General features: G+C 33.3%; 2 protein-coding genes across 2 annotated transcripts; both read left to right on the forward strand.

Moving 5' to 3' along the window:
- The first annotated feature begins 1,190 nt into the window (after positions 1–1,190).
- On the forward strand, positions 1,191–9,365 carry LOC121259663 (serine hydroxymethyltransferase, mitochondrial-like). The gene is made up of 16 exons (XM_041161329.1): positions 1,191–1,380; positions 1,523–1,573; positions 1,739–1,825; positions 2,052–2,173; positions 3,576–3,652; positions 5,410–5,534; positions 5,715–5,807; positions 6,660–6,752; positions 6,857–7,054; positions 7,255–7,359; positions 7,484–7,549; positions 7,749–7,826; positions 8,194–8,305; positions 8,396–8,506; positions 8,627–8,799; positions 9,170–9,365. Exons 1-15 carry the CDS (start codon positions 1,300–1,302, stop codon positions 8,773–8,775), a joined length of 1,548 nt encoding a protein of 515 aa, XP_041017263.1. The 5' UTR covers positions 1,191–1,299; the 3' UTR covers positions 8,776–8,799; positions 9,170–9,365.
- Positions 9,366–12,177: 2,812 nt separating this feature from the next.
- LOC121260829 (pentatricopeptide repeat-containing protein At4g14850-like) lies at positions 12,178–15,336 on the forward strand. Its single transcript, XM_041162864.1, has 2 exons — positions 12,178–12,438; positions 12,916–15,336. The coding sequence occupies exons 1-2, from the start codon at positions 12,325–12,327 to the stop codon at positions 15,109–15,111; spliced, it is 2,310 nt and encodes a 769-aa protein (XP_041018798.1). The 5' UTR covers positions 12,178–12,324; the 3' UTR covers positions 15,112–15,336.
- The last annotated feature ends 9,429 nt before the right edge of the window (positions 15,337–24,765 follow it).

Below are 24,765 nucleotides of genomic sequence, written 5' to 3' on the forward strand. Positions count from 1 at the left end.
CAGGAATTGGCCGGAACTGATGGAGAGCCGGTCGGCGTGCGGTGGCAATTTGAAGAAACCGACATTTAGTGGTTCGGTCCCAATTTGAAGCTGGACCGGACTACTGAACCAACCGATATAATAAAACATTTCATTGAATCAAATGACGTCTTCTTCTTCTCCAGTCTCTTCTTCTCGAACTCGATTTACTTTGCAACTCTCTCTCTCTCTCTCTCTCTCTCTCTCTCTTGCAGCTCTCTCTCTCTCAATCTTTCTGATTATTCTCTTAGTAGATAATTGCTGCTAGGGGAACCGATGCCGACCGAGAACTGTCTCGATCGGTTTCCTCCTCCCCATCGACTGGTTCAGGTCGGTGGCTCTCCCATTTTGTCAAACGACGGTCGACGTCGATTTTGTCCAAAAACTATGCCGATACCATCGGTTTTCACTCCTAATTTCTTTTACTTTTTTTTTTTTTAAGTTTCTTGAATTACAAATATCTTTCTAAAAAAGATATGTCAAACTGTATTGTATAAGTTCATATTTATAAAATGAAAAAAACCTGTAACTACTCTATAATCTATTTTAAAATGAATGGTAGTTATGTAAAATTAAAATTATTTTTAATAGATGGTGCAATTATTGATTTAAAATAAATTATAAAAAAATTATAGATATATCGTTCGGTAAATAAAATTTTTTCGACTAGTAAATAAAGAAACTGGTACGACTAAAGGCAAAATTAATTTAAGAAAAATTATAATTATAAATTAGTGTGGATAGTACGTTATAATATAATTATGAACAAAAGAATTCAAGGCATAAAATAACTTCAAAAGAAAAATTATATTCATCATTTATATAATATATATGATTTTTTTTTTTATAGATAAGTAACAATGATGAGCAGAAAAATTTAATTAATTTAATATAAATAAAAAAATAATTTAAAAATAAATATAATATATAATATATGAAATAATGAATAACAAAATTCATTTCAAAAATTGGCTGAGAGCCATCTAATTCTGGCTCGGCCCAAAATTGAGAGCCGGCTAGACTCAACCAATAACAGAGAGCGGCATCTCCAACCAATTCGGTACAGCAGTGTCAGAGTCAACACCAAAAAAGAGAACGACATCACATCAGCTACCAGATTCAGAGTTGTGATGTCACGAGAACAAGGCCCACTTTCCGATCTCGGGGCCCGCATAATTTATAAAATAAATTGAAAGATATGCTGTCCAGTCCTCACCACCAACCCAGGCCACTTCTAAACCGAATCAGAACACTGAACACCAGAAATCTCTCTCTTGGAGGATGGCAATGGCGGCGGCAATGGCTCTTCGAAGAGTCTCCTTCTCCATTAAACACCCTATTCGACCGTTCGTCAATCACATGGTGCTTTTCTCGATATTTTCCTTATACCCTGCGAGATCTTCCCTCTCCTTTTTCTTTTGCCCGCCATTTTCTCAGCGTTCAGTTTTTTTGTTACTGATTGATTTTTCGTTTTCCCCCTTTTTTGTGCTCCTTCCGATCGCAGTCCTCTTTGCCCAATGAGGCAGTACAGGAAAAGGAAAAGGGTCGTGCTACTGTAAGCCAATTCTTTCTCACTGCGCCTCGTATACTACTCTACGCATTTGTTCTCGTTTTGAGATCTCTGGTTTTGAAAAAGGGTTTATTTCCTGGGCTTTAGCGGGATCTGATTCAGTTTGCCTTGTATTGTAAGGAAATTCATGCTAAGAAATTTTGGTTGTAGTGGATCAAACAATTGAATGATCCGTTGGAGGCCATCGATCCGGAAATTGCTGACATCATCGAGCACGAGAAAGCTCGGCAATGGAAGGTGCCATATATAAATCGTTCCAAAATCCTCTCTGTTTCTTTCAGTTCATTTTCATCTTATCATATTACTAGACTTCAAATCTTTAGAATGGGTGGAATAGAATCATTGTTTTGGACATTTCAATCAGAACTTATGAGTTTCTATAAAACTGAAAATTGAAGCTTTTGTGTCGGTTAATTTGGGAATCCGGGTATGTCGTATGTTTTAAATCATTTTTTATGTATAGGGGCTTGAGCTCATACCTTCGGAGAATTTCACGTCGTTGTCAGTGATGCAAGCTGTTGGATCTGTAATGACCAACAAATACAGCGAAGGGTATCCTGGAGCTAGATACTACGGAGGAAACGAGTATGTTTGTATGTGTAAATTATGTTTTTCTTCCCGATGTTTATGTGAACGTAAATAGAGAATATATTTGTATTTCTCTGCGTTTTGTTGGTTATTTTTTTTAGTGAAGAAAACAAAACCCGTTCAATCTGATGCAATGAGAACATTTGTTTAAATTAATGAGATCGTTATGGAAATAGTCTTGTTTTGGAAATGAAGAGAAATCTCTCTCCTTTTTTTTTTTTTTTTTGATAAGTAAGAAAGTTTATTGATTGAATGAAACTAGGCACAGTCCATGTACACAAGAAGTATACAAAAGAGACACCTAATTATATTCTAGAAAGCTGAAAAAAAGCAAGAACTCATGATCATTCCCTCCCTTTAATACAATAGCAGCAAACCATTGAACTAAAGAAAATACAAAAAATTTCCATAATTCCCCCACACTTCTCTCTTTGTTGTTGAAGCACCTCTCATTACGTTCCATCCATGTACACCACAATAGGCACAAAGGAATCATCCTCCTCGTCGCTGCCAGTTTGGGAGCAATGATGATGCCTATTCCAACATGCTAGAAGTTCCACCACACTCTTAGGCATGACCCAAGACAATCCAGCTCGACTGAAAATGTCAGCCCATAACTCCCTTGCCACCTCATAATGCAAAAAAAGGTGCTCAATCGATTCACCGTTGTTTTTACACATGTAACACCACTCCATCACGATCATCCCTCGTTTCCTAAGATTATCAGTCGTCAAAATCTTTCCTAAAGCTGTAGTCCAAGTAAAAAATGCAACTTTAGGGGGTACGGGGACTCTCCAAATACCCTTCCAAGGAAACCAAATGGGCTGATGAGCTGCCAGCACTTTGTAGAAAGATTTAACAGGGGCTGATGTTTGAGGAAAAAGAGAGATCTATGGCGGAGCTAAAAGTTTTCTTTTCTAGAACTCTTTGTACTTAGGCCATTGCTGCAGACTTTAATGGCATGGACCTTCATGATTTCTTAGTTTCTAATGTGCCTACGTAGATAGGGCATATGACTTTTGTAATTGGCAGTTTTTGCCCATTCTTTGATCAATAATACTTGTTTACTTATAAAAAAAAAAAAAGATTTAACGGAGAATTTTTTGCTCCCTAAATGTTTCCACATCATTCTATCTCTCCCATTTCCTCCTATCTTCTTGGAATAAAGAAAGCTGTAAAAACTTGTTATTTCATCCACTTCCCAATCCTGCACGTTTCTGGATAAGATCATATTCCAATGAACAATACCAATGGCTTCTTTATATAGTATGAAACTTATCTTTGTTTGACATTTCTTGGCCGGCTTATCCTTTTTTATTTTTGTTCATGTCCATTTTTTACTCCACTTTATTTTCTGGATCTAGACATTTATTTATTCTCTGAATATTTATCCATTCAGGTATATTGACATGGCTGAGTCCTTATGTCAAAAACGTGCGCTAGAAGCTTTTCATCTGGATCCTGCAAAATGGGGAGGTATTGAACTAAACATTTTATTTGTATACAATGCTAGGCAAACATTAATAATACAATTTAATCACGCCATCTGTTTTGTCTTAGTTCGATCTCCATTTTTTTTTTTTTTTTTATAAGGAGATATTTTATTGATATAAAAATAGGCATAGCCTAAGTACATAGGAGGTATACATGTGATTACACCTACTTAGGAATTAGAAACGGTTACAAGGAAATCATGGAAGCCTAGACCATTTAAATCTATAGCAATGCCCCACATAAATAAATCTTCTAGAAAAGCACTTAAACTCTTCCAAGGAGCGCTCACGATCCTTGAAATGTCTATCATTTCTTTCACTCTAGATGCACCAAAATTTACAAATGGGAGCCATATTCCACACAACTGCAATTGCAATTTGTGGTGTCCCCATGATCCTTCTCCAACTTGCTAGTAGTTCAACCACCCTCTCCGGCATAACCCTTGCTAATCCCACTTTGCTGAAAAAGTAATTCCATATGCCCCGAGCAAACTCACAATGTAAGAGTAGATGATCTACTGTTTCACCACTATTTCTGCACATGCAACACCGGTCAATGATGATAAGTCCACGTTTTCTTAGATTATCAATGGTCAAGATCTCCCCTAAGTCTGCTGTCCAAACAAAGAAAGTAGCCTTAGGAGGTGCTTTACTCCTCCATATGTTCTTCCAATGAAAATTATTCCTAGCTTGAGCTGCAAGTTTCTCATAGAAAGATCGTTCAGAAAAATTTCCTTTGCTAGAAGGTCTCTATTCCATCTTATCCACCACTGTAACAGCAGGACTAATGTTGTATAGCAAGTTAAAGAACTCCACCAGGACACCTACTTCCCAATCATGTGCCTCCCTAATGAAGCTAACATTCCATTGTTGTGAACCATTTGTAAGTGCCCGCAAGTTAGCCACCACAGCATCTTGTTCCCATGCAATTCTGAAAAATAGAGGGATAGACATCCTTAAGAGCCATATCGCCAACCCAAACCTCATGCCAAAAACTGATTCTACTGCCATCCCCCATACACGGCCTAGTGTTGCTAAAAAAGACCACCAACCTTTTCTGGATATGCTTTCATAACCCCACTCCATATGCCCCCCAAACTTCATTAGAATGCCAACCCCACCCTTGTACTCCCATACTTAGTATCAATCACCACCTTCCATAATGCTTCCCTCTCATAATTACATCTCCACAACCATTTCCCAAGAAGAGCCTTATTGAAGGCCCTCACAGATTAGCGTTTCAAGTGTTTGCCTTTCATAGATTAGGACAAATGATTCCAGAGAGCTTTACTGATACAATGATCCGAGTTACTGACATAAGACTGCCCTTCAATTTGGAGTTTAGTTGTCTCCTATGCTCTATATAGCTATGCCCAAAGGCTCTATATTTCTGGTTTTGTTGGTTTGAAAGCTTAGTTAAGCTAATATTTTGGTTTCCTTCTCATGACTGAAGTTGTTTTACCAGTTTAAAATTATCCTAAGCCTTTTTCGTCTTTCCATGTTCCTAAACCTTTTAGTCTTTCCGTGATTTTGTGTAGTAATATAAATCGTTGTATTTGTATGGCAGTTAATGAGCATTTGTTTTGTCAGGAACTTGTTATATTGCTTTAATTGAATTGTGATTATTTATTTATTTGTTTTATCATTCATCTTTTCATTTTTGCCATATAAAGAGAACCGTATGATGAATACTTGCTCTAGAACCTAGACTGAACTTACTGTATGCTTTATTTTCTGTAGTCAATGTGCAATCACTATCCGGATCCCCTTCTAACTTTCAAGTTTATACTGCATTGTTGAAACCTCATGAGAGAATCATGGCTCTTGATCTACCTCATGGTGGGCATCTTTCCCATGGATATCAGGTGCCTATACCTTCTGTTGAAATTTTGCCTGATGAATTAGTTTGTAATTTTTCACTCTTGGTGATCGAGGAATGCATACCTGTTTCTAGTTTCAGTTACAAGGAATGCATACCTTGTCTTTACTTTTAAAGGCAATGATACTTATGATACACAAGTCCTCATTAGTTGTCTATTGTGCAGACTGACACAAAGAAGATATCTGCTGTGTCTATATTCTTTGAGACAATGCCATACAGATTGAATGAGAGCACTGGTTATATTGACTATGACCAGGTACCTTATCATACATATTTTCATAAGAACTGAAATTTTCATACTAATCATTAGATTCATTACAAAAGTGTACACTTTGGAATGCTTGTATCATGCTCATCCATCTTATTTTTCCAGAAATTATCGTACTTGTAATATTTTTTTGGGTCAATTACAGCGTTTATGATGGCTGTAAGATCAATGTTGCTTAGCTTCATGCTCAGAAATAGAATATATGGAGAGGGTTATCTGTTGTACATCTTGCGGATAATATTGGCAAATGCCCTATAAAATGGGAATTGTAACTTCATTATGTAATTTTGTTCGTTGCATCTTTATGGTCTAAAACTTGACTTGGGATAGTTGTTGCAAACAGTGTGTCAATGTTGCTTTCTGGTGATACCCTCAGTTCTGTGAAGTTCCACATATTATCAATTTTAACACATCAAAAGTTAATTTTCTTTCAAAATCAGAATGTAAACCTTTTGCGTTTCCCGGAGCTAAAGAATTTCATGTGCGATTTAGCAGTAACTCACTGAAAAATTCTCAGTGTTTAGGAGCTTTAGTGTCAAAATGTCATGGCTTTCCAATGATCTTAGTGGTGATGCATTCACCATTGCATCATCTATTTCCCTATATGAGGGGAATGTATCTGATTTATCAGCATCAAGCAAATGTACAGTTTGAATAAGTACTGAAAATTTGTTTTCCCGTTATTGCTCATGAGGTAGGTTTCACCCTCTGAATTTTCCAAAGGGCTAATTTTGGTTTATATATTTTCTTTTCTTTTAGATTGCTATTGGAAACTTCTTTTCCTTCTTTTTAATCTTTTGTTAATGAAGGGTTGAGATATGTGAATGAAAATATCTGCAGTTGGAGAAAAGTGCAACACTTTTTAGACCAAAACTAATAGTTGCTGGTGCGAGTGCTTATGCACGCCTTTACGATTATGGACGCATCCGCAAGGTAAAAGTTTTGTTTGACCTTTGCAATTGCTATGATAATGATCATGGATTAGTCTACGTGCACTCAATCTTAGATCATATTTTTTGCCCTGCTGGTTTTGACAGGTATGCGACAAGCAGAAAGCAGTTCTGCTAGCTGATATTGCACATATCAGTGGATTGGTTGCAGCCGGTGTCATTCCATCTCCTTTTGACTATGCAGATGTTGTGACAACAACAACGCACAAGTCCCTTCGTGGCCCACGTGGTGCTATGATATTCTTTAGGAAGGGGTTGAAAGAGATTAACAAACAAGGGAAAGAAGTAAGTCCCCATTTTTTTTTTTTTTCTTGTGAGAAGAAAATAAATAGGGAAGTGAAAAAAGTCTCGTGTTCCAGTTACAATATTCATGCATTTGCCACCCTGGTTTTGCTACTTGTGTGTGGTCTCTTTTAGTGGCTTGTTGTTTCGTTTGGTTCCCAAGGCTAGAATGAACTTTTCAAATGTTTAGTTTAATCTAACAGGTGTTGTATGATTATGAAGACAAAATCAATCAGGCTGTCTTTCCTGGACTTCAAGGTGGTCCACACAATCATACCATAGCTGGTTTAGCAGTTGCATTGAAGCAGGTTATTGCGAGTTTATGCAAAAGAAACTGTGATTATTTTTAATAGAATACTAGATAGTGATTTTTCTTTTATTAATCGTAGCCAAAGCTCATGTATTGATTCTTGGACTGTTTTCTCATTATAGGCCACAACTGCAGAGTTCAAGGCTTATCAAGAGCAAGTTCTTTGTAATTGCTCACAATTTTCACAGGTATAAAGAATGGGTACTTATTCTAACATCTAGCAAGTTATCTACGTGTTCTTCTTTTGGGCAGGTGGACTGTTAGGATTTTACACACTCACCCCCTCTTGTGGTTTCCATCATTAAGTAGTATAGTCGTGTTTTATTGTGTCACCTGTCTCATTATTTTACTCTAACAGCCTACTATTATACTTTCTCCGAGATGCAGAGTTTGTTAGAGAAGGGCTATGAGCTTGTCTCTGGTGGAACTGACAACCATTTAGTGTTGGTGAATTTGAGAAACCAGGTAGAGGAAGTTTTCCTTCCTTTGGTAACTGTTTTATCCAATTATTTTTTTCCCTTGCAGGAATTTATTGGGAATATGGCCAGGCGTGTTTGCATGTTGGATAAATGCTTTAAGAACAACTTTCCCTTAATTTATTGAAGAGAACTTTTTATGGAACAACTAGACAATCGGGTATTGAAAGCAAAAAAGTGACCAGATAAGTTTATAGTTGGATTTAATGAAATAATCCAACTACTTTAGAAATGCATCAAGGAAAATCATAAACTTCAATGCGTAGTGGATGGATGATATTTGTGTCAGCTGGGCTACAAACAGCTATATATGAAAGGAAGCTGCTAATTTTTTTCTTTGAAATTTGATTTGATAGGGCATTGATGGGTCAAGAGTAGAAAAGGTTTTGGAATCAGTTCATATTGCAGCCAATAAAAATACTGTTCCTGGGGACATTTCTGCCATGGTTCCTGGCGGCATTCGCATGGGTACAGCCTCCCTCCTTTGATCATCTTGTACCAGCCTGATTATTGGATATGTACTTTATATTGATGCAGACCTATTCACTGGTGCATCAGGAACCCCAGCTCTCACATCTAGAGGGTTTGTTGAGGAGGATTTTGCAAAAGTAGCTGACTTCTTTGATGCAGCCGTGAAGTTGGCCTTGAAAATCAAGGCTGATTCTAAAGGTTGACTTGTTAATTATCTCTAGTTATCCATTGTTATTTTTGTAATGTTATATTGTCGAGTGTAAAATTCTAGCTGCCAACACTGTATACTCATGTGTGTCTCTGATACTATTATTCCAGGAACAAGGTTGAAGGATTTTGTGACGACCATGCAATCAGATGCGCACATTCAATCTGAGATTGCAAAGCTCCGGCATGAGGTCGAGGAGTATGCTAAGAAATTCCCAACTATTGGTTTTGAGAAAGAAACAATGAGATACAAGGACTGAAGAAAAGGATGTTTCCTGCGCAAGGTTTGTCATATTTTGCTTGCTCTTTGAGCCAAGTGCTGATATTGTCATTTCTTTATTGGACGGAAGCAGTCGAAAACTTCAATGTTGGAACATAGTTTTAGATATGTGGAGCAGTATTTTGTGTATACATGGTTGTACTTGGTGTCTGGAAGTGCTTGAAGAAACAACTAAAGGAACTTGCGAAATTAGTATGGTTCTAGAAATGGCATGACAGGCATGAATTTGAGTTCTGCTTACGAGGAGTACGATGTTAGTTCTCGAGTAGAAACATTAGTGGCAAAAGTTGAAACACCAGGGAATATACTTTTTCAATGTTGTAAGCATAAGATTACAAATCTTGATCATTCACACTTCCAATTTGTTTCTGCAGATTTACTCGGTGCTGGACGGGCCATCAGTGTCTACATCAAAATATCCTCAATATTTAGTGAAGAGAGAAAAGCATTGGAGCGAGTTGAGCTTTCATCTATATAATTTACAAAATGAACTTTTATGCAAATGTAGATTAAAATTCTATTAGCTGATGCTCTGCAAATAATAAACATTGATTCTTGAAGTTATGTTTACATGGAATTATTAGTAGTTTTGCGAATTCACACATTCTACTTTTAAGCCGAGAGAAAGTAAAATATTAATATTTTAAAAATTGTGTAAAAGTTATAAAATAGTTTTAGGTGCGGTTTGGATAGGAAGGTGAGATAAGATATTTTAGATAAAAATTTAAAGTTGAATAAAATATTATTGTAATATTATTTTTTAATATTATTATTGTTTTGAAATTTGAAAAGGTTGAATTGTTTATTATATTTTATATAAAAATTTAAAAAAATTGTAATAATAAAATAAGATAAGATAAAATATTTTCAATATCTAAACGGAGTCTTGGTGTTTATATCATCTCTAAACTTTGACCTATGTTTCAACTCCAACGGGCTGGTGTATATCTTTTTCTTCTGGATCGGAATAGAGCGTCATTCGGTAAGCAGCAAGAAACTCTGCCCCATGTTCCAATTCCAACGGAATGATTTGAGGTTGAAGCCTACTCTACAATAGAGGATCTCTTACTCGGAAGTGTCGAACGATAGAAAAGTTTACGATCCTACAAATGGCCAAGTATTATGATCAGTTCGACCTACACTTCCGACCAAGAAAGAAATGTCGATTGGTTAGTTAAGAGCGGCAGGTAACAGACTGTTTATTAGTCTTACGTGGAATAAGAAAATAAATAAAATAGAGAGAAAAAAAAAAGTAAAAAAAAAAAAATAAGACCTCTCTCTTTCTCTCTCTCTTTTTTCTTCTCACGGAGGCCAGACTTTGCAGATTGTTCCATTTCAGACACTTACACTCATAGAACTAGTCCAAAAACCTAAACCCAGAATCATGAAAAGTTAGAGAAACTTCATAGGCTCAAATCAAGAGCTCTTTCAACCTTGAGTTCGCCTTCACTCCCTTAAATCTGATGCAAAATACCAAAACGTTAGAAATCAAAACAAAATCCAGTCTTTTAGTTACTCTGTGCGCAAATGCAAACAAAGAAACACTCAAAAAAAAAAATAGTAATTAAAATTTGTTTAGAATGGCGGTTGTCTGCTTATACGGAAAGAGAAAGAGAAACGAAATAGAGAGAGAGAGAAAGGGAGAAAGGTCGGTTGGAGGAGAAATGAGAAAGATTGGTTGGAGAGATTATAATTGAAAATTTCGAAAGAGATAGAGAGAACGAAATTAAGAGAAAGAAGGAAAAATGACAAAACGCCAGCGGCCAATTGCATGCCGTTTATATCATGCGCTTGCAATTAGCATTTTTCGGATTCTTTAAGGCTCTGTTTGGGTAATTACTATTTATTATTTTATCATTACTTTTTACTTATTGTTGATTATTATTTATTACTATTCAATATTTTATCATTATTTTTTTACTATTATTCATAGAATATCTGAGATTATCTCACTGTTCAAACGCTCTAAATCAGTAATTATTAGATAGTTTTAGAATATGAATAAGTGATATTCTCACCTTATCACATTATGTCATTTTATTAAAAATTAACATTTACATAAATAATTTTAATAGCATGACATTTTAAACCATAGGATTTAGACGGGGAATACTTGAATAGAAAAAAAAAAATAGTACGAGAATTACAGAGGCTTGTCTTATATTTTATTTTAACCTTTTCATTTCACCCTGTCTAACAAATCTTTCTTTTCTTTATTTATTTATTTATTTATTATTACTATTATTTTTTTTTTTTTGCGGTAAAAAAAAGATATAGGACGAAAAGAAAGGAGAAAAAAAAAAATACACTTTTCACCCTCCAACTAATAAAACATTATATGCTACACCCCAAATTACTAGTGCTAACACATTACATCTTGGATCTATTAAAATAGATAGAATTTGTCACTCATCATCCTTACATACTACATTTTTTTTAAAATTTTTAAAAATTATTTTTTTGGTTTTATTCTTCTCAAATTTATTGAATTATTTTACGCATCATCCAGATAACACACATTTGGTAAGAGAAAAAAATAAAAATAAAATAAAATAAAGTATGATGTGTGGTGTGTGGGAATGAATCGGATGATGAATATAATTTTTCATAAATAAATAACTCAATTCTTGGCCACTAGATTTTAAAAAGAAGATGTATACAACTTTTTTATTGTTAGGGCTTTAGATGAGACACAAAATTTTCATTTCATCCCATCTTATTTCTAAACATAATTCAAATACAAAATTTTCAAACTACTCATTGCAATTTTTTCAAACTTTCAAATAAAAAATATAAAATAATTACAACTTTTTCAAAATTTTAAATAAAAATAATATTATAAAACTATATTATTATAATATTTTAATTTTATAATATTTTTTATTCAATTTTTTCTCTCACATTTTTTCAAAACTTAAAAAATACTCAACTAAAACTATCTTACTATTATTCACAAATTATCTTACTACTAATTAAAATATTTTCATCTCATTTAACCCCCAAACAAATCTAAATGTATTTTCCACATCGACGAAAATAGGATAATAAAAGCGCATATGAGCGTTTTTATTTTTCATACAAAAAAAAATAAAATAAATAAAAAAAACTCTAAGAGCGTTTATTATTATTATTATTATGGAATTAATAAATCTTTACAACTTTCTATTACTCTATACTTTATATTTTTTTAAATTTTTATTATTTTTTTCTTTTATCAAATATTTATTATATTAATAATGAATAGAAAATTTAAAATAAATTTAAAAATATAAACTCAAAAAAATTTTAAAAAAAATATTAAAAAATTAAAAAATTAAAAAAAAAAAGTGAAACGTGGAGTGTGGAAGAAATTGGGTAGCAAAACTCGGAATGGAATTACTACTTCCAGGATTCCAGCCAGCGGGTGGTGGCTAGGTGCCAGGCGAGTTAAAAAGGCGACCTTTCTCTTTCCTCCACAATTTTATCTGGACATATAGATAGGAGAGGATAAGTAGACTCCACTGTAGTAATTTCCTTATTGTTCTGCTACATGCTATCCCAGAAATCCTTCATGGCTTCTTTGCCTTCAGTAGCTGTAACTCGCACTCCGAAGCTCGACCCAGACTTCAGGAAGCATACCGCCAGTTATTCTGTCCCTGAAAAGGTACTTCTACTTCTTCATTGAATACGTAATGAAATTCTGAATTGATCCAACTAACTTTTGGAAGTTACAAAAGAATATATGGATTTTTCCCTTTGGGGAACCTTATCTATGTTGGCTATACATGATTTGTTATAAGAATCCCCGTAAGACTCTTTTTTTCTTTTTTTTTTTCCAAAGTATTACGTTTATATAGAGACTTATCGGTGTTTTTAATTCCAATTTTTTTTAGTGTTGGATAATATATACAAAATATTAAAGCTATTAAATGATTATCAGTTTAGGAGTCACAAAGCAAGTACTTGCTTTTACTAGCTGAATTACTTTGATAAACGTTGACTGGTGCATGATGCCAAAATATAGGCTTGCTGTATATTAGCTGAAAACTTGAGTTTCAACATTTGCATTCGCTTATATCATCCTTTTATAATACGTATTACCAATCATGAGAGTGATCCTAAAGCTGCATATTGTATTCAGAGTCCAAGCATCTCATATCAAAAAAATCAGGCGCACACCCATTTGGATGGGAGTTCAGAACTTAGGTCTCTGGACTTCCGAGAAGCGCTTTTATTGATAAAAGAGGGGACAGAGATTGAATCGTCTTATTATGTTCCCCTCTTGCAAGAATGCATTGAAAAAAATTCGGTATCAAAAGCACAAATTGTTCATGATCACATCATGAAGACAGGTACGCATGGAGATTTGTTCATCATGACCTTCCTGATTAATGTTTATGCAAAATGTGGAACCATGGACTATGCTCGTAAGGTCTTTGACAATTTGCCTAGAAGAAATGTCGTTTCATGGACAACCCTGATGACGGGATATGTTCACAATTCACAGCCAGAGCTTGCCATCCAGGTTTTCCAAGAAATGTTGGAGGCTGGGGTTTATCCCACGAATTATACTCTCGGAACTGCTTTAAATGCTTGTTCTTCCTTGCACTCAGTTAGGTTGGGGAAGCAATTTCATGCTTATATTATCAAGTACCAGATTGACTTTGACACAAGTGTCGGCAATGCCCTGTGTAGCTTTTACTCCAAATTTTGCAATTTGGGATCTGCTATTAAAGCCTTTCAGAGGATTAGCGAAAAGAATGTGATCTCATGGACTGCAGTTATATCTGCCTGTGGTGATAATGGTGAAGCTGCGAGGGGTTTAAAGTTTTTCACGGAAATGCTAAGTAAGGATATCAAACCTAATGAGTTTACCTTGACTAGCATCTTGAGCTTGTGTTGTACAACGCTGTGTTTGGGTCTAGGAGCTCAAATTCACTCATTAAGCAGTAAACTTGGCTATGAATCATATCTACCCATTAAAAATTCTATCATGTATTTGTACCTTAAATGTGGATGGATTAGAGAGGCTCAGAAGTTGTTTGATGGAATGGAAACTGTTAGCTTGGTTACATGGAATGCAATGATTGCAGGCCATGCCCAGGTGATGGATTTTGTAGAGGATGATATTTCAGCATATAAAAGCGGATGTGAGGCACTTAACATTTTCCTTAAATTGAACCGGTCGGGGTTGAAACCTGATCTATTCACCTTCTCGAGTATCTTAACTGTATGTAGTAGATTGGTGGCCCTAGAACAGGGGGGACAAATCCATGCTCAGACCATTAAAACTGGGTTTTTGACAGATGTGGTAGTAGGCACTGCACTAATAAATATGTATAGTAAATGTGGAAGCATCGAAAAAGCGAGTAAAGCTTTTGTGGAGATGGATACAAGGACTATGATATCGTGGACTTCTATGATTACAGGTTTTTCTCAGCAAGGCTGGTCTCAGCAAGCGCTTCAGCTCTTCGAGGATATGAGATTAGCTGGAGTTCGGCCAAACCAGATTACTTTTGTGGGTGTCTTATCAGCCTGTAGCCAGGCTGGAATGGTCAATGAAGCACTCAGTTACTTCGAGATGATGCAAAAGGAATATAAGATTAAGCCTGTAATGGACCATTTTGCTTGCCTGATTGATATGTTTGTGAGGTTGGGTCGGTTAAAAGAAGCTTTCGATTTTATTGAAAAAATGGATTTTGAGCCCACTGAGTTTATTTGGTCGCTCTTAATCGCCGGGTGTCGAAGTCACGGGAACTTAGAATTGGGGTTTTATGCTGCTGAACAACTGCTCAAGCTCAAACCAAAAGATACTGAAACTTATGTCTTGTTGTTAAATATGTATATCTCTGCAGGCAGATGGAAGGATGCTTCTAGGGTGAGAAAAATGATGAAAGAGGAGAAACTTGGGAAATTGCAGGATTGGAGCTGGATTAACATCAAGGAGAAGGTATATTCATTTAAACCGAATGACAAGTCACATTTTCACAGTGCTGATCTTTACACATCACTGGAGAATTTGCTTCAACAAGCAAGTAGTCTTGGATACGAGTCCCTAGAAACTATGGAGGTAACTGATGAGGATGAGGAGGAAAATACATCCTCTTCTACCGCTTATCACAGTGAAAAGTTGGCCGTTGCATTTGGACTGTTGAACACGCCAAATGCTACGCCAATACGGGTAATCAAGAGTGTCTTTATGTGCAGGGACTGCCATAATTTTGCGAAGTACATTTCATTACTGACTGATAGGGAAATCATCATTCGAGATAGCAAGCGGCTTCACAAATTTGTTAATGGACGCTGTTCATGTGGAGACTTCAGTGGTCTTCCTTGATATCTTTCGGTGTCTGGATGAGTGGGTGGGATACATTCCAAAAAAATCCTATCTCATCCTCTCGTTTATAGTGAGGTTGAGGGAGGTCGATAGATAGGAGACCATTAACCTTGTTGTATAGTCCTTTTCGTGTTGATTCTTTTTAAAAAGATATGAACTCACATGGGTCTCAATGCATGCTTTATTATGCTTAACTAATAATCTTAATTAAGGAATGTTTGTGTACAAAATCTCTAATTAGTATAGGAATGTCATTACTTTGCAGCCATCGAGGCCATCCATTGCTAGATCTACTATTAAAAGAAAATTTTTTTATGTGAGCCTTATATTTATCCATTTTTTTTTCATAAGAGTGCACATTACTACTCACTCTATAACTACTTATAGCATTTTTCATAAAATAATTTAGTCTTTTTTCATCGTTAGGAGATTCTGGAATCTTTTATGCCAACTGAATTGAACACTAAATTGGTAGATTTTCAAAGTAACCATTACAACTTTTTCAAATTAATCATTACAACTTTCCAAACTTTCAAACAAAAAACAAAACAAAAATTTAAATTTTTTTAAATCTCAAAAGAAAAATTATATTAAAAATTTATATTCTAACAATAATTTAACTTTATAATATTTTTTATTCAATTTTTTCTCTCTCATTTCTCAAAATATCATAAAATATCTCAAACTATCTCACTACTATTCACAAACTATCTTACTTCTATTTACAAAATTTTCATCCCATCTCATTTTCTAAGCATCCTAGGTTGTGTTTCGTAAGTAAGGTAGTCTCATACTACTTCACTATCATTTATAAACAATTCATTACTATTCATAAATTATTCATTATTTTTTCACTATTATTCACAGATCATTTAAGATTACATCAACATCCAAACTTAAGTGGCCTTTAAGCAAAAGTAGTCTGTTCTAACTTGTGTTCGGCCCACACAATCTCATATTCAAGTAGATGGAGCTAGCCTTGTACTTTGTCTAGACTTCATGTCGGAGAACTTCACGACGGAGAGCATTGACATTGGTCTAGCCAAAGCTATCTTCAAAATTTAGCTAAAAGTACATGTTTTGTATAAAACTAAAATTATTCAAAATATAATCTCACGTTAGACTAACTAAAATAATTATATAATATTATTTTTAATAATATTTTTTTTTATTTTTTTTTCATCTTTTACAATTATACTAACTATATATTAATTAATAATTTAACTTTTAATTAATTTATTGCTTTTCAACTATTTTTCTTTTTCAACCTAATTATTCAAGACAAACCACATCTACAATTCTTGTGAGGAATGTCTTTGTCTTCTAATAGCAATTCATGCACATTCATCATGTCCAATAAAACTCACTGCAAATATGAAAAATCTGTATCATAATAATTTGGAAAGATCTTTTTTTTTTTTTTTTTATTTCCTCTTGCGGGAGAAATGCAAGCGTAAAGCCTATATAATATAACAAAATTCAACCACGTATTCCTAGGTTTCTAGAGTCAAATCATCACAAATTAATCATAAATTAGTCAATATATATATAATCAAATACCGAATAGGGAGGGTGAAAGAGAGAGAGGAGAGTGGTAGAGTAAAAACAATTTTGAAATTAAAAAAAAAAAAAAATCATTTTGTCTATGAACAGTAATTCACCAAATTTAGAAAAGAGTTTGAAATTCTGTAACTCAAAAGTAGAGCTGAAAAATTTTAACTATTCCAATACAAATCATTTCAATCATAATTAGGTAAAATTTGAAGATACAGTGCAATGCTGGTGGCAGTGCTATGAAGACACTCAAAGCAAATTCATTAGGCTGAGTGCAAACTCATCGTCATTTATTTCATTTTCTTACTAGAAAAATGATATATACAAGTTTTTAATGTACAAATCTTATACAAGTTATTTATAAAAAAGTAGATCCAACTATAAAAAATGTAAAAATTTTAATTTTTCTTAATGTGATCTATATTTTTATAAAAGACTTATTTAAAATTTATACGTTTAAAATTTGTATCTAGTATTAATATGTTGTTATTTTAAAATCAAATCAAAGGTGGCGTATTTTTCATTTGCTGGGTCTAAATTCTAATCGCAATCTCATCAATCGGGGTCACGGGTGGACGGGCACTCGTAATCACCTAATTCAATCGCTTTTCACCATTTTGTCAAAAGCAGGTTCACTACCTGACAGATTGTTAATCATTGCATTAAATTTCGTCAGGTAAATTTCGTCAGATTGTTAATCGTTGTGATTTTTTTTATTTTTTATTTTTTTATTTAATAATTAAGCAAGTACTTTTTAATAATATTACGAATTATTTTAGTTTTTAAAAAATATTTAAATGTGTAAAAAAATGCATGTAAAAAATTACAAAAAAAAAAAAAAAAATCTCAAAATCACTCACGGTAGCCGGTGGCTGTAGTGCCACTCTAATTTGGGTGGCCATATTTCGCAACTTCTATTTCAAAGTGTATCGTGGAAGAAAAAGAGAAGAAATCTGAATCTTAAAAATCTCTCTTCTGAATTAAAGCTATGCAATCATAATTTTCCATGTCTTATAATTTGAGATTTTCTCTATATATATTCATAGTTATAATTTCACTTTCATAAATGAATGAAGTTTTTTTTCATTAAAAAAAATAAAAAACTCATTCGCCTAGGCAATACTGGCAAAGTAATTTTCAGTTAAGAGGGGGTACAATTTTTTTCAGTAGGCATCTGATTTATAAAATTGTTAAGTTCGAAGAATTAAAAAAAAAATTAAACAAAAGAACAAAACAAAAATATGTAAAGTCTGGCGACCGTTTCATTACTCGTCACAAATGAAAAGAAAAAAAACTAGCTAATAGTATATTGGTAAAACTTCCGTTCACGCCACAGAACTCACAATCAAATTCAGGAAGAAAATGAACATATATACCCAAATTAATAGCCTTTATCCAATATATTAATATCTCAAAACGAAAACTAAAAAAGCTTCGTGAATTGTGACACATACCGCTACAAATATGGGTACTAGGTATATTCCCAAAAAATAAAGTATCTCACTACCATATCATCCTCTTCCTCCTTCTCCCTTTTGTTTTTTGACAGGCAGTACCATATTCGTCCAACATATATATCAACGAAAGATCGTTCGGATCGTTCGCAGATAATACCACTCATAACATGATTTCCAAGAAAACGAAAATGACAACACCAATAACTACCATAAATATGTCTGTATTGCCTTTTCATTCTCTTCGCAGAAAGATAATTATTAACAAGTACCACATGATTTAAAGACCCCCAGCCAATATATTAATTAATTAAGTAGCTCTCATGAAACTGCTTACTTATCTCCAGGCGCCAGGCGGCTTTGAAGAAGGTGCTGCATACCTAGCGGAGAATCCACGTTGGTAAACTTCTTGATCATCATCATCATCCCAACCTTCATCGAAGTTCTGAGCATAACTTAAAGGATCATACTTAAATCTGCCACCAAGTTTACCCACATCTCTTGACTTCGTATTAGGACTTCTTACTCTTTGTTGTGTCCATGGAAGCTTCAACTTGAGACGTCCCCAGCATGAAAGCAACCCTTCTTTCTCCATGACTTGAGAGCTTTTTTTTTTTTTTTTTTTATAAGAAACTCTCAAGCTTGGAAACGCAGATGGGTTATCATTTCGAAAAGTTGTGGGGGACTTTTCTTCTCTCCCCCTTTTCTATTTGTTCGAGGGTTTGTAGTGTGTGGTTGTCGGTTGAGAAGATGATATATGGCGAAATCGAATTAGTTCTTTGTTTTTTAAGAAAATGACGAAGGTGGAAGGGAGAAAGGAAGAATGGACGGTATAGGGAGTGAAGGCCACGATTTGTCGTTTTGGGTTAATATGGGCTTGACAAGAGAATCTTTGGTGCACAAATATTTCAGATATTCTTATCCAAATAATTGGAAAATATCGGTTATTTAACTCGTAATATAATTTGTGTTACAGCATTTCCAATAGTTCTTTTATTCTATTTTTTAAAATATATCATCAAAATCTATTTTTCTTATTTCACATATTGATTTTTACAATAAGTCATATATTAACTTATTTTGTTTATTTTTAATATTGTTTAAATATTATTTTTTTATATTTTTTATTCATTTCAAATATTTCTTCTAACTATTAATAAATTTATAATATTTTCATATTTTTTATATTTGCAATATATCTTTATGTACAATGTTATATAATTAGTTTGAAATGGCCATTTGTTTGAAGAGGCGAAGCAGAGGATGTTTTGGGCACTTCAAAATTATAGAATGTCCTCAACAGTGGATTGTATGCACTAGCAGGGATGCCACTAATTGCACTAGCCGGACCCTGCAGGCTTTGCAGAAGCCTCCTGGCTTTCTAGTGGACTACTGTAGCTTTCTGGGTTTCAAAGGAGAGAAAAAATAATTAAAAATATTTTAGATTTATGAATAGTATTCTCTAAATCTAAAAGATATTGTAGCAAAATGTAAAATAAAAACGAATATACAAAATTCGTTGGAAGGTTCTTTTGATCTATTTTCTTTATATTTTATAGAAAAATATATTTTATATCAGTCATTGTGAATGCTCCTTTAGAAGCATAACTTTAGAAGCTAATGTTATAAATTTACCATTTATATTTCAGTGAGATTAGTGAACATACATATTTTCATTGAAATCAAATGATCCTTGCTATAAAGTAATATTTTTGAAATGTTATTTCTTAATGCAAGGATTTACTTAGAAATGAGATTTTTTTTTGGTAGCTTTTTATTGAAAAATTGTTCTCATCAGTTACTGTTGACTACCCCACACTTCACACTCTATAAAAAATATCCCTACATCTTATAAAAAACACCCTCACATATGTGAAGTGTGAGTGTGAATAGTACTCATTGATGAGTAGAATTTTTATTTATTTAAAAAAATTTAGACAAAATAGAAGATCAAATCTCAAGCCTCTTCACAATTAATAAATGAGTACGCCCTAGTTAAGACTCTTTGCAAAATCTCGATCATCCATCCCATCATTAATAGGATTGAATAAAGGCTCACTACAAGAAATACAGATTTTTCTCATAAACAAGTTTTGTGGAGAAAAGTAAATTTTTTGTGGGAAAAATCATATTTCCACAAAATTTTATTGTGGGAAGCTGGTTGGATAAAACTTGCCGGAAAAGTATTATAACTCACGAAAGGTTTAAATCGTGACTAATATGTATCTTTTTCCACGACACTTCTCGCGGCGAGAGGCGATGAAGTTCACCGCCAAAGCACGTCCATTTTTGTTTATGCTCATGGAATAGGAACAATTACTACGAGAGGTATTGGTGGGTATTAGTATTACTCACCAGAACATTTGGTGGAAAAAACTTATTCCAAACAAAAAAAAATGCATTTGCCACGAGTTTTGTTTGCGGCAAATGCTAAAAGAAAGAAAAAAAAATTGTAAAAGCAAAAAAAGATGAGAATGGGCAAAAAATTATCATAAAAAATTGTCTAACATAAGCTAAAAAATTATATACAAACATTGGAGATTCAAATTGACACTAATAACAATTTCAAAAAAAGAATTAAAATTGTGCTAACTTGTTTTAAAGAAAAACTTCTAATGAAAACCTAAGAGTAATAAAGAGTTTAGTGCTTTGGCACTAATAAGAATATTCATGTGGAAAATAACTATTTCAGATTTCTATTTCCAGAACTATTTACCTCAGTTCTTCCATCACAAAAATACCCACAAGTGCTAACCAAAAATCATAATAAAATCACAAATCAAAATAGAGATAGAACTGATATGAAGAAACAGAAAACTCACAATACATGCAGGTTCTTCTTGCTTTTTTAATAGAAGTAACCAAGTACAAAAAATATATACAAGAAACTGACCAATCTCTTCTTACCTACATGCATGCAGGTTCTTCTTGCTTTTTGAAAAGGCATGTAAATGATACTTAGACAAAAATACTCAAAAGAAATAGTCTAATACCAGGGAAAAAAAATAACTTGTGGTAGTTTTCCCCCTTTCAAGTTTTGGATGATCACTGACAAAAATATTTAGGTAAATTTATTTGCGGCTATTATTTGCTAATTATTTGCCACAAATGTATATCATGGAAAAAATTAAATTCATGGCAAAAAGCGATATTTCTGGTAGTTAGGTACTTAGGTTAGAATCTTGCCACCTAACGCATCACTTAATTTTATATAACTGTGTGTGGCTTTATTTCATTACGCACATTGTTTTAGTTTTTTTTTAAACATCCAAAGTGGGCAGTATACAATAGTCACATTCTACTTCCCGTGTTCTTTCCTTCCAGTTTGCAGTGCTTTGTTTGAGGAGAGTGATTCCCGGTTTTGCTCACGAAAGAGACCTGTGGACTAGCGTTTGAAAGACTTTGGAGGTGCTAGAAAAAGAATATTCGTCAATTCGTGGAATATTGTATCGTCCTATTGCTCCTGTCAATTTACACGTCGTGTACGTTGATTCTTCATTCCTGTGCCAACCCTTGTGCGGTTCAGAAGGCTCGTCATTAGCCTAACCATGACCATCTCATATGTAGTAGTGGCTCTCTTGGCTTTGGTCGTATGTCACCACTATGTCATCTGCTCCGTTTGCGCTAACATGGCTGTAACAAATTAGATCTCTTTCTAAGCTATAATAATGCGATCAACGTATTTAGTTTTCTAATTACTTTTACTTAAAATGGATCACATACAGTGTAAAATACAGAAATTATTATTATAATAGATTTTCAAAATATAAGAAAATTTATATTACCAATTTGGTGTGTAGAATACATTTAATAAAATATTTACATAATATAATTTGATTTAAAGATAAATTTTAAAATTTAAATCAAATTTTATTATTTAAATAATAAAAATAATATATTTTACTCACCTATTTAAAAATATAATAATTCATAATATAATAATATTATTCCTCCTTGAGTTAACTTAGGTAGAGAGGGCAATTGTGTCGTCATCCGTCATGGCTGCCAAGGCCACCACTTTTTTAAGTATTATTTTCTTTTCTTTTCTTTTTATAAGGAAAAGGACCATAAGGCATAACATTAGTGTAAGTAGGTAGGATCATCATTTTACCTTTCGTTTCATGCCTACCTAACAAATGGACAACACGAATCATTCTTTGGAAGTACGTTTGAGAGACCGCGCGCGAGTGATACTGTTTGTGGTTTATAATTTATGAATTTTGCTACAGTTTTTTTTTAAGTAGTTTTTACGCATTTCACTAATATAATTGATTAAAATAATTATTTTATATTAAAAAAAAATGACGCAATCAATCACATTAATAAAATCTATAAAGATTAAGTAAAAGTGATAGCACATATAAATTTTTATCTTTCTTTTAATTATTATTTATAATAAGAACAATGCTAAATACATGTTTTAAATATAATTTTGTATATTTATTATTTATAATGATCATTGATTCTTTCGCATCAAAATGAATCGCATAATCCATCTGCCGGAAGTTGGGTAAAGTAAATATGTACTGTGGTTTGTTCGTCACCAATTGAGCTGACAAGTGAAATAATTTTATTTTCTTGAAAAAAAAGGCAAAAAGGTCACTCTAAAAAACATTCATTGTGAGAAAGAACAAGCACTTTCAGTTTCTCCCCCATTAACAATGCAAAATTTAACCTATTAAAAAATACTAATTCGAGAACTTGACTACCACAGTACCACTTCTGAGATCAGTTCAATTTCAAGTGGGACATGGGAGTTTCGTACGTACGTGTATTCAACCTGTCCCTTTTAATTTCAGAAAAAAATATTGCCGAAACGCATATATCGTGCCGTGCTTTGTTTGTTTGTTTCTTTACGTATATTCCCAGAACCATAACAACCACATTTTGGTAAGGGTTGTGAGGCACGCGTGTGGCTGGTATGGTGAAGGATCGTGTAGATTCCAGAAGAAGTGAAGATGGTTGAAGTAAGAAGTGACAGTTTCGTTAGTTACTGGCCAGAGTAGAAACGGTGTAGTGTGGTAATAAGAAGGTGTTAGTAAATCAATACGTTGTCGTTTTGTGTAATAGAAAACTGAATAGATAAGTACTAACGCAGTCGTTTCACTAATTGATTCAATGTAATTGTAATACGATGCCCAAGGGAACATTCCTCAACTCTGATTCATGCAACATAATCTTCTCTCTACTTCTCTCTCTCTACTTCTTGATTCTTTCTCGAAATTGACTATCTCGAATTAGTCAGAATTGGGTCCATTACATTATTTTTACCTCCTTGCGTAGAACCAAAACTCAACAATCAAAAAACATGATTCGAATAGATTAGATAGAGTAAAACAAACATTGAGAACGTTTTCCCTAATGGTTCTCAGGATAGAGTGTGGACTCTAGGGAAGTACTATATTACTGATAGCTCTCCAAATGGGCTTTGGGAAGAGGAAGATAAAGCTTACTGGGAGAATGGTTGTGAGGAGGTGGGGTTGTCGGCGGGTTGGTTATCTGTCTTTTATCTTTTTCCCTGGTTTCCGCAGATAATGAATTAGAGAGGTGGGAATCAGCACTTGCAATGAATCTCTATAGATATCTTATGACTAATTCACAAAAGAAATATTGTTTTCAAATTTATATACAAGCATATTTTTATGTATTTATATACGAGAATTATAATCATTTGAGTTAACATCTCCACACCTAAACCTCTTTTATGTATTTATGAAATTGTGACCCCGCAAGCAATTTTGGAATTACTACATATCTCTTTATAATTTAATATTACAATGGACAAATATCCCTTCAAAAACTCATATATGTCCACAACTCAAGTAGATAACACCAAGTACTTTTGTACGTAGTCTTCTTTAATGGTTCGCATATAATGGAAAATAAATTTATAAACTTGTGCAAATTATTTATACGTTGATATCACATTATCATAAATAAAAAAAATAATAATCAAGGATGTCTCTCTCTCCTTGGATAGTAAGGATAAAGGAATAATCAATAATGTTACTTCATAAGTAATGGAGTATCTAATTTATAAAATAGAGAGATGACATTTTTGGGAAATGACAAGAGATCATAAATCTGTGAATAATAGTGAAATAGTTTGAGTTAAAATATTTTTATTGGGTTTTAAAAAATGATAAAGGAAAAGTTGAATAAAATATTATAAAGTTAAGATATTGAAAAAATTTAATTATTATTTTTTATTCTGTTTGAATGTTTGGAAAATTGTAATGATTAGATGAAAAATTTAAAGATTTAAAATTAAAAAATATTTATATTTGAATAACGTTTGAGAAGAAAATGAGATGAGATGAGTTAATATCCGGAAAAGAAACCTTAATAAATATTTTAGTAACGTTTGGAAAAGAAACCTTAATAAATATTTGGTTGAAATATATCACATCTCTAAGGAGTGAGTTAAGAATTGTATGTGCTCACATGCAAGAGGAAGAGCACTAATAAACATTGTTAAATGATAAAAGAGAAGTAAAAGAAACCAACTCAGGGATGAATACCTTAAAAAAAAAAAAAAAAAAACACTCAGGGATGAATAAAACCATTATCAACTTAAAAAAAAAAAAAAATTATTACAATTAACCTTCATGTTGATGCAGTCCAACTCTTGGAGTGCCACATCACC

This window comes from Juglans microcarpa x Juglans regia, chromosome 4D, assembly GCF_004785595.1.
Source record: "Juglans microcarpa x Juglans regia isolate MS1-56 chromosome 4D, Jm3101_v1.0, whole genome shotgun sequence".
Classification (NCBI taxonomy): Eukaryota; Viridiplantae; Streptophyta; class Magnoliopsida; order Fagales; family Juglandaceae; genus Juglans; species Juglans microcarpa x Juglans regia.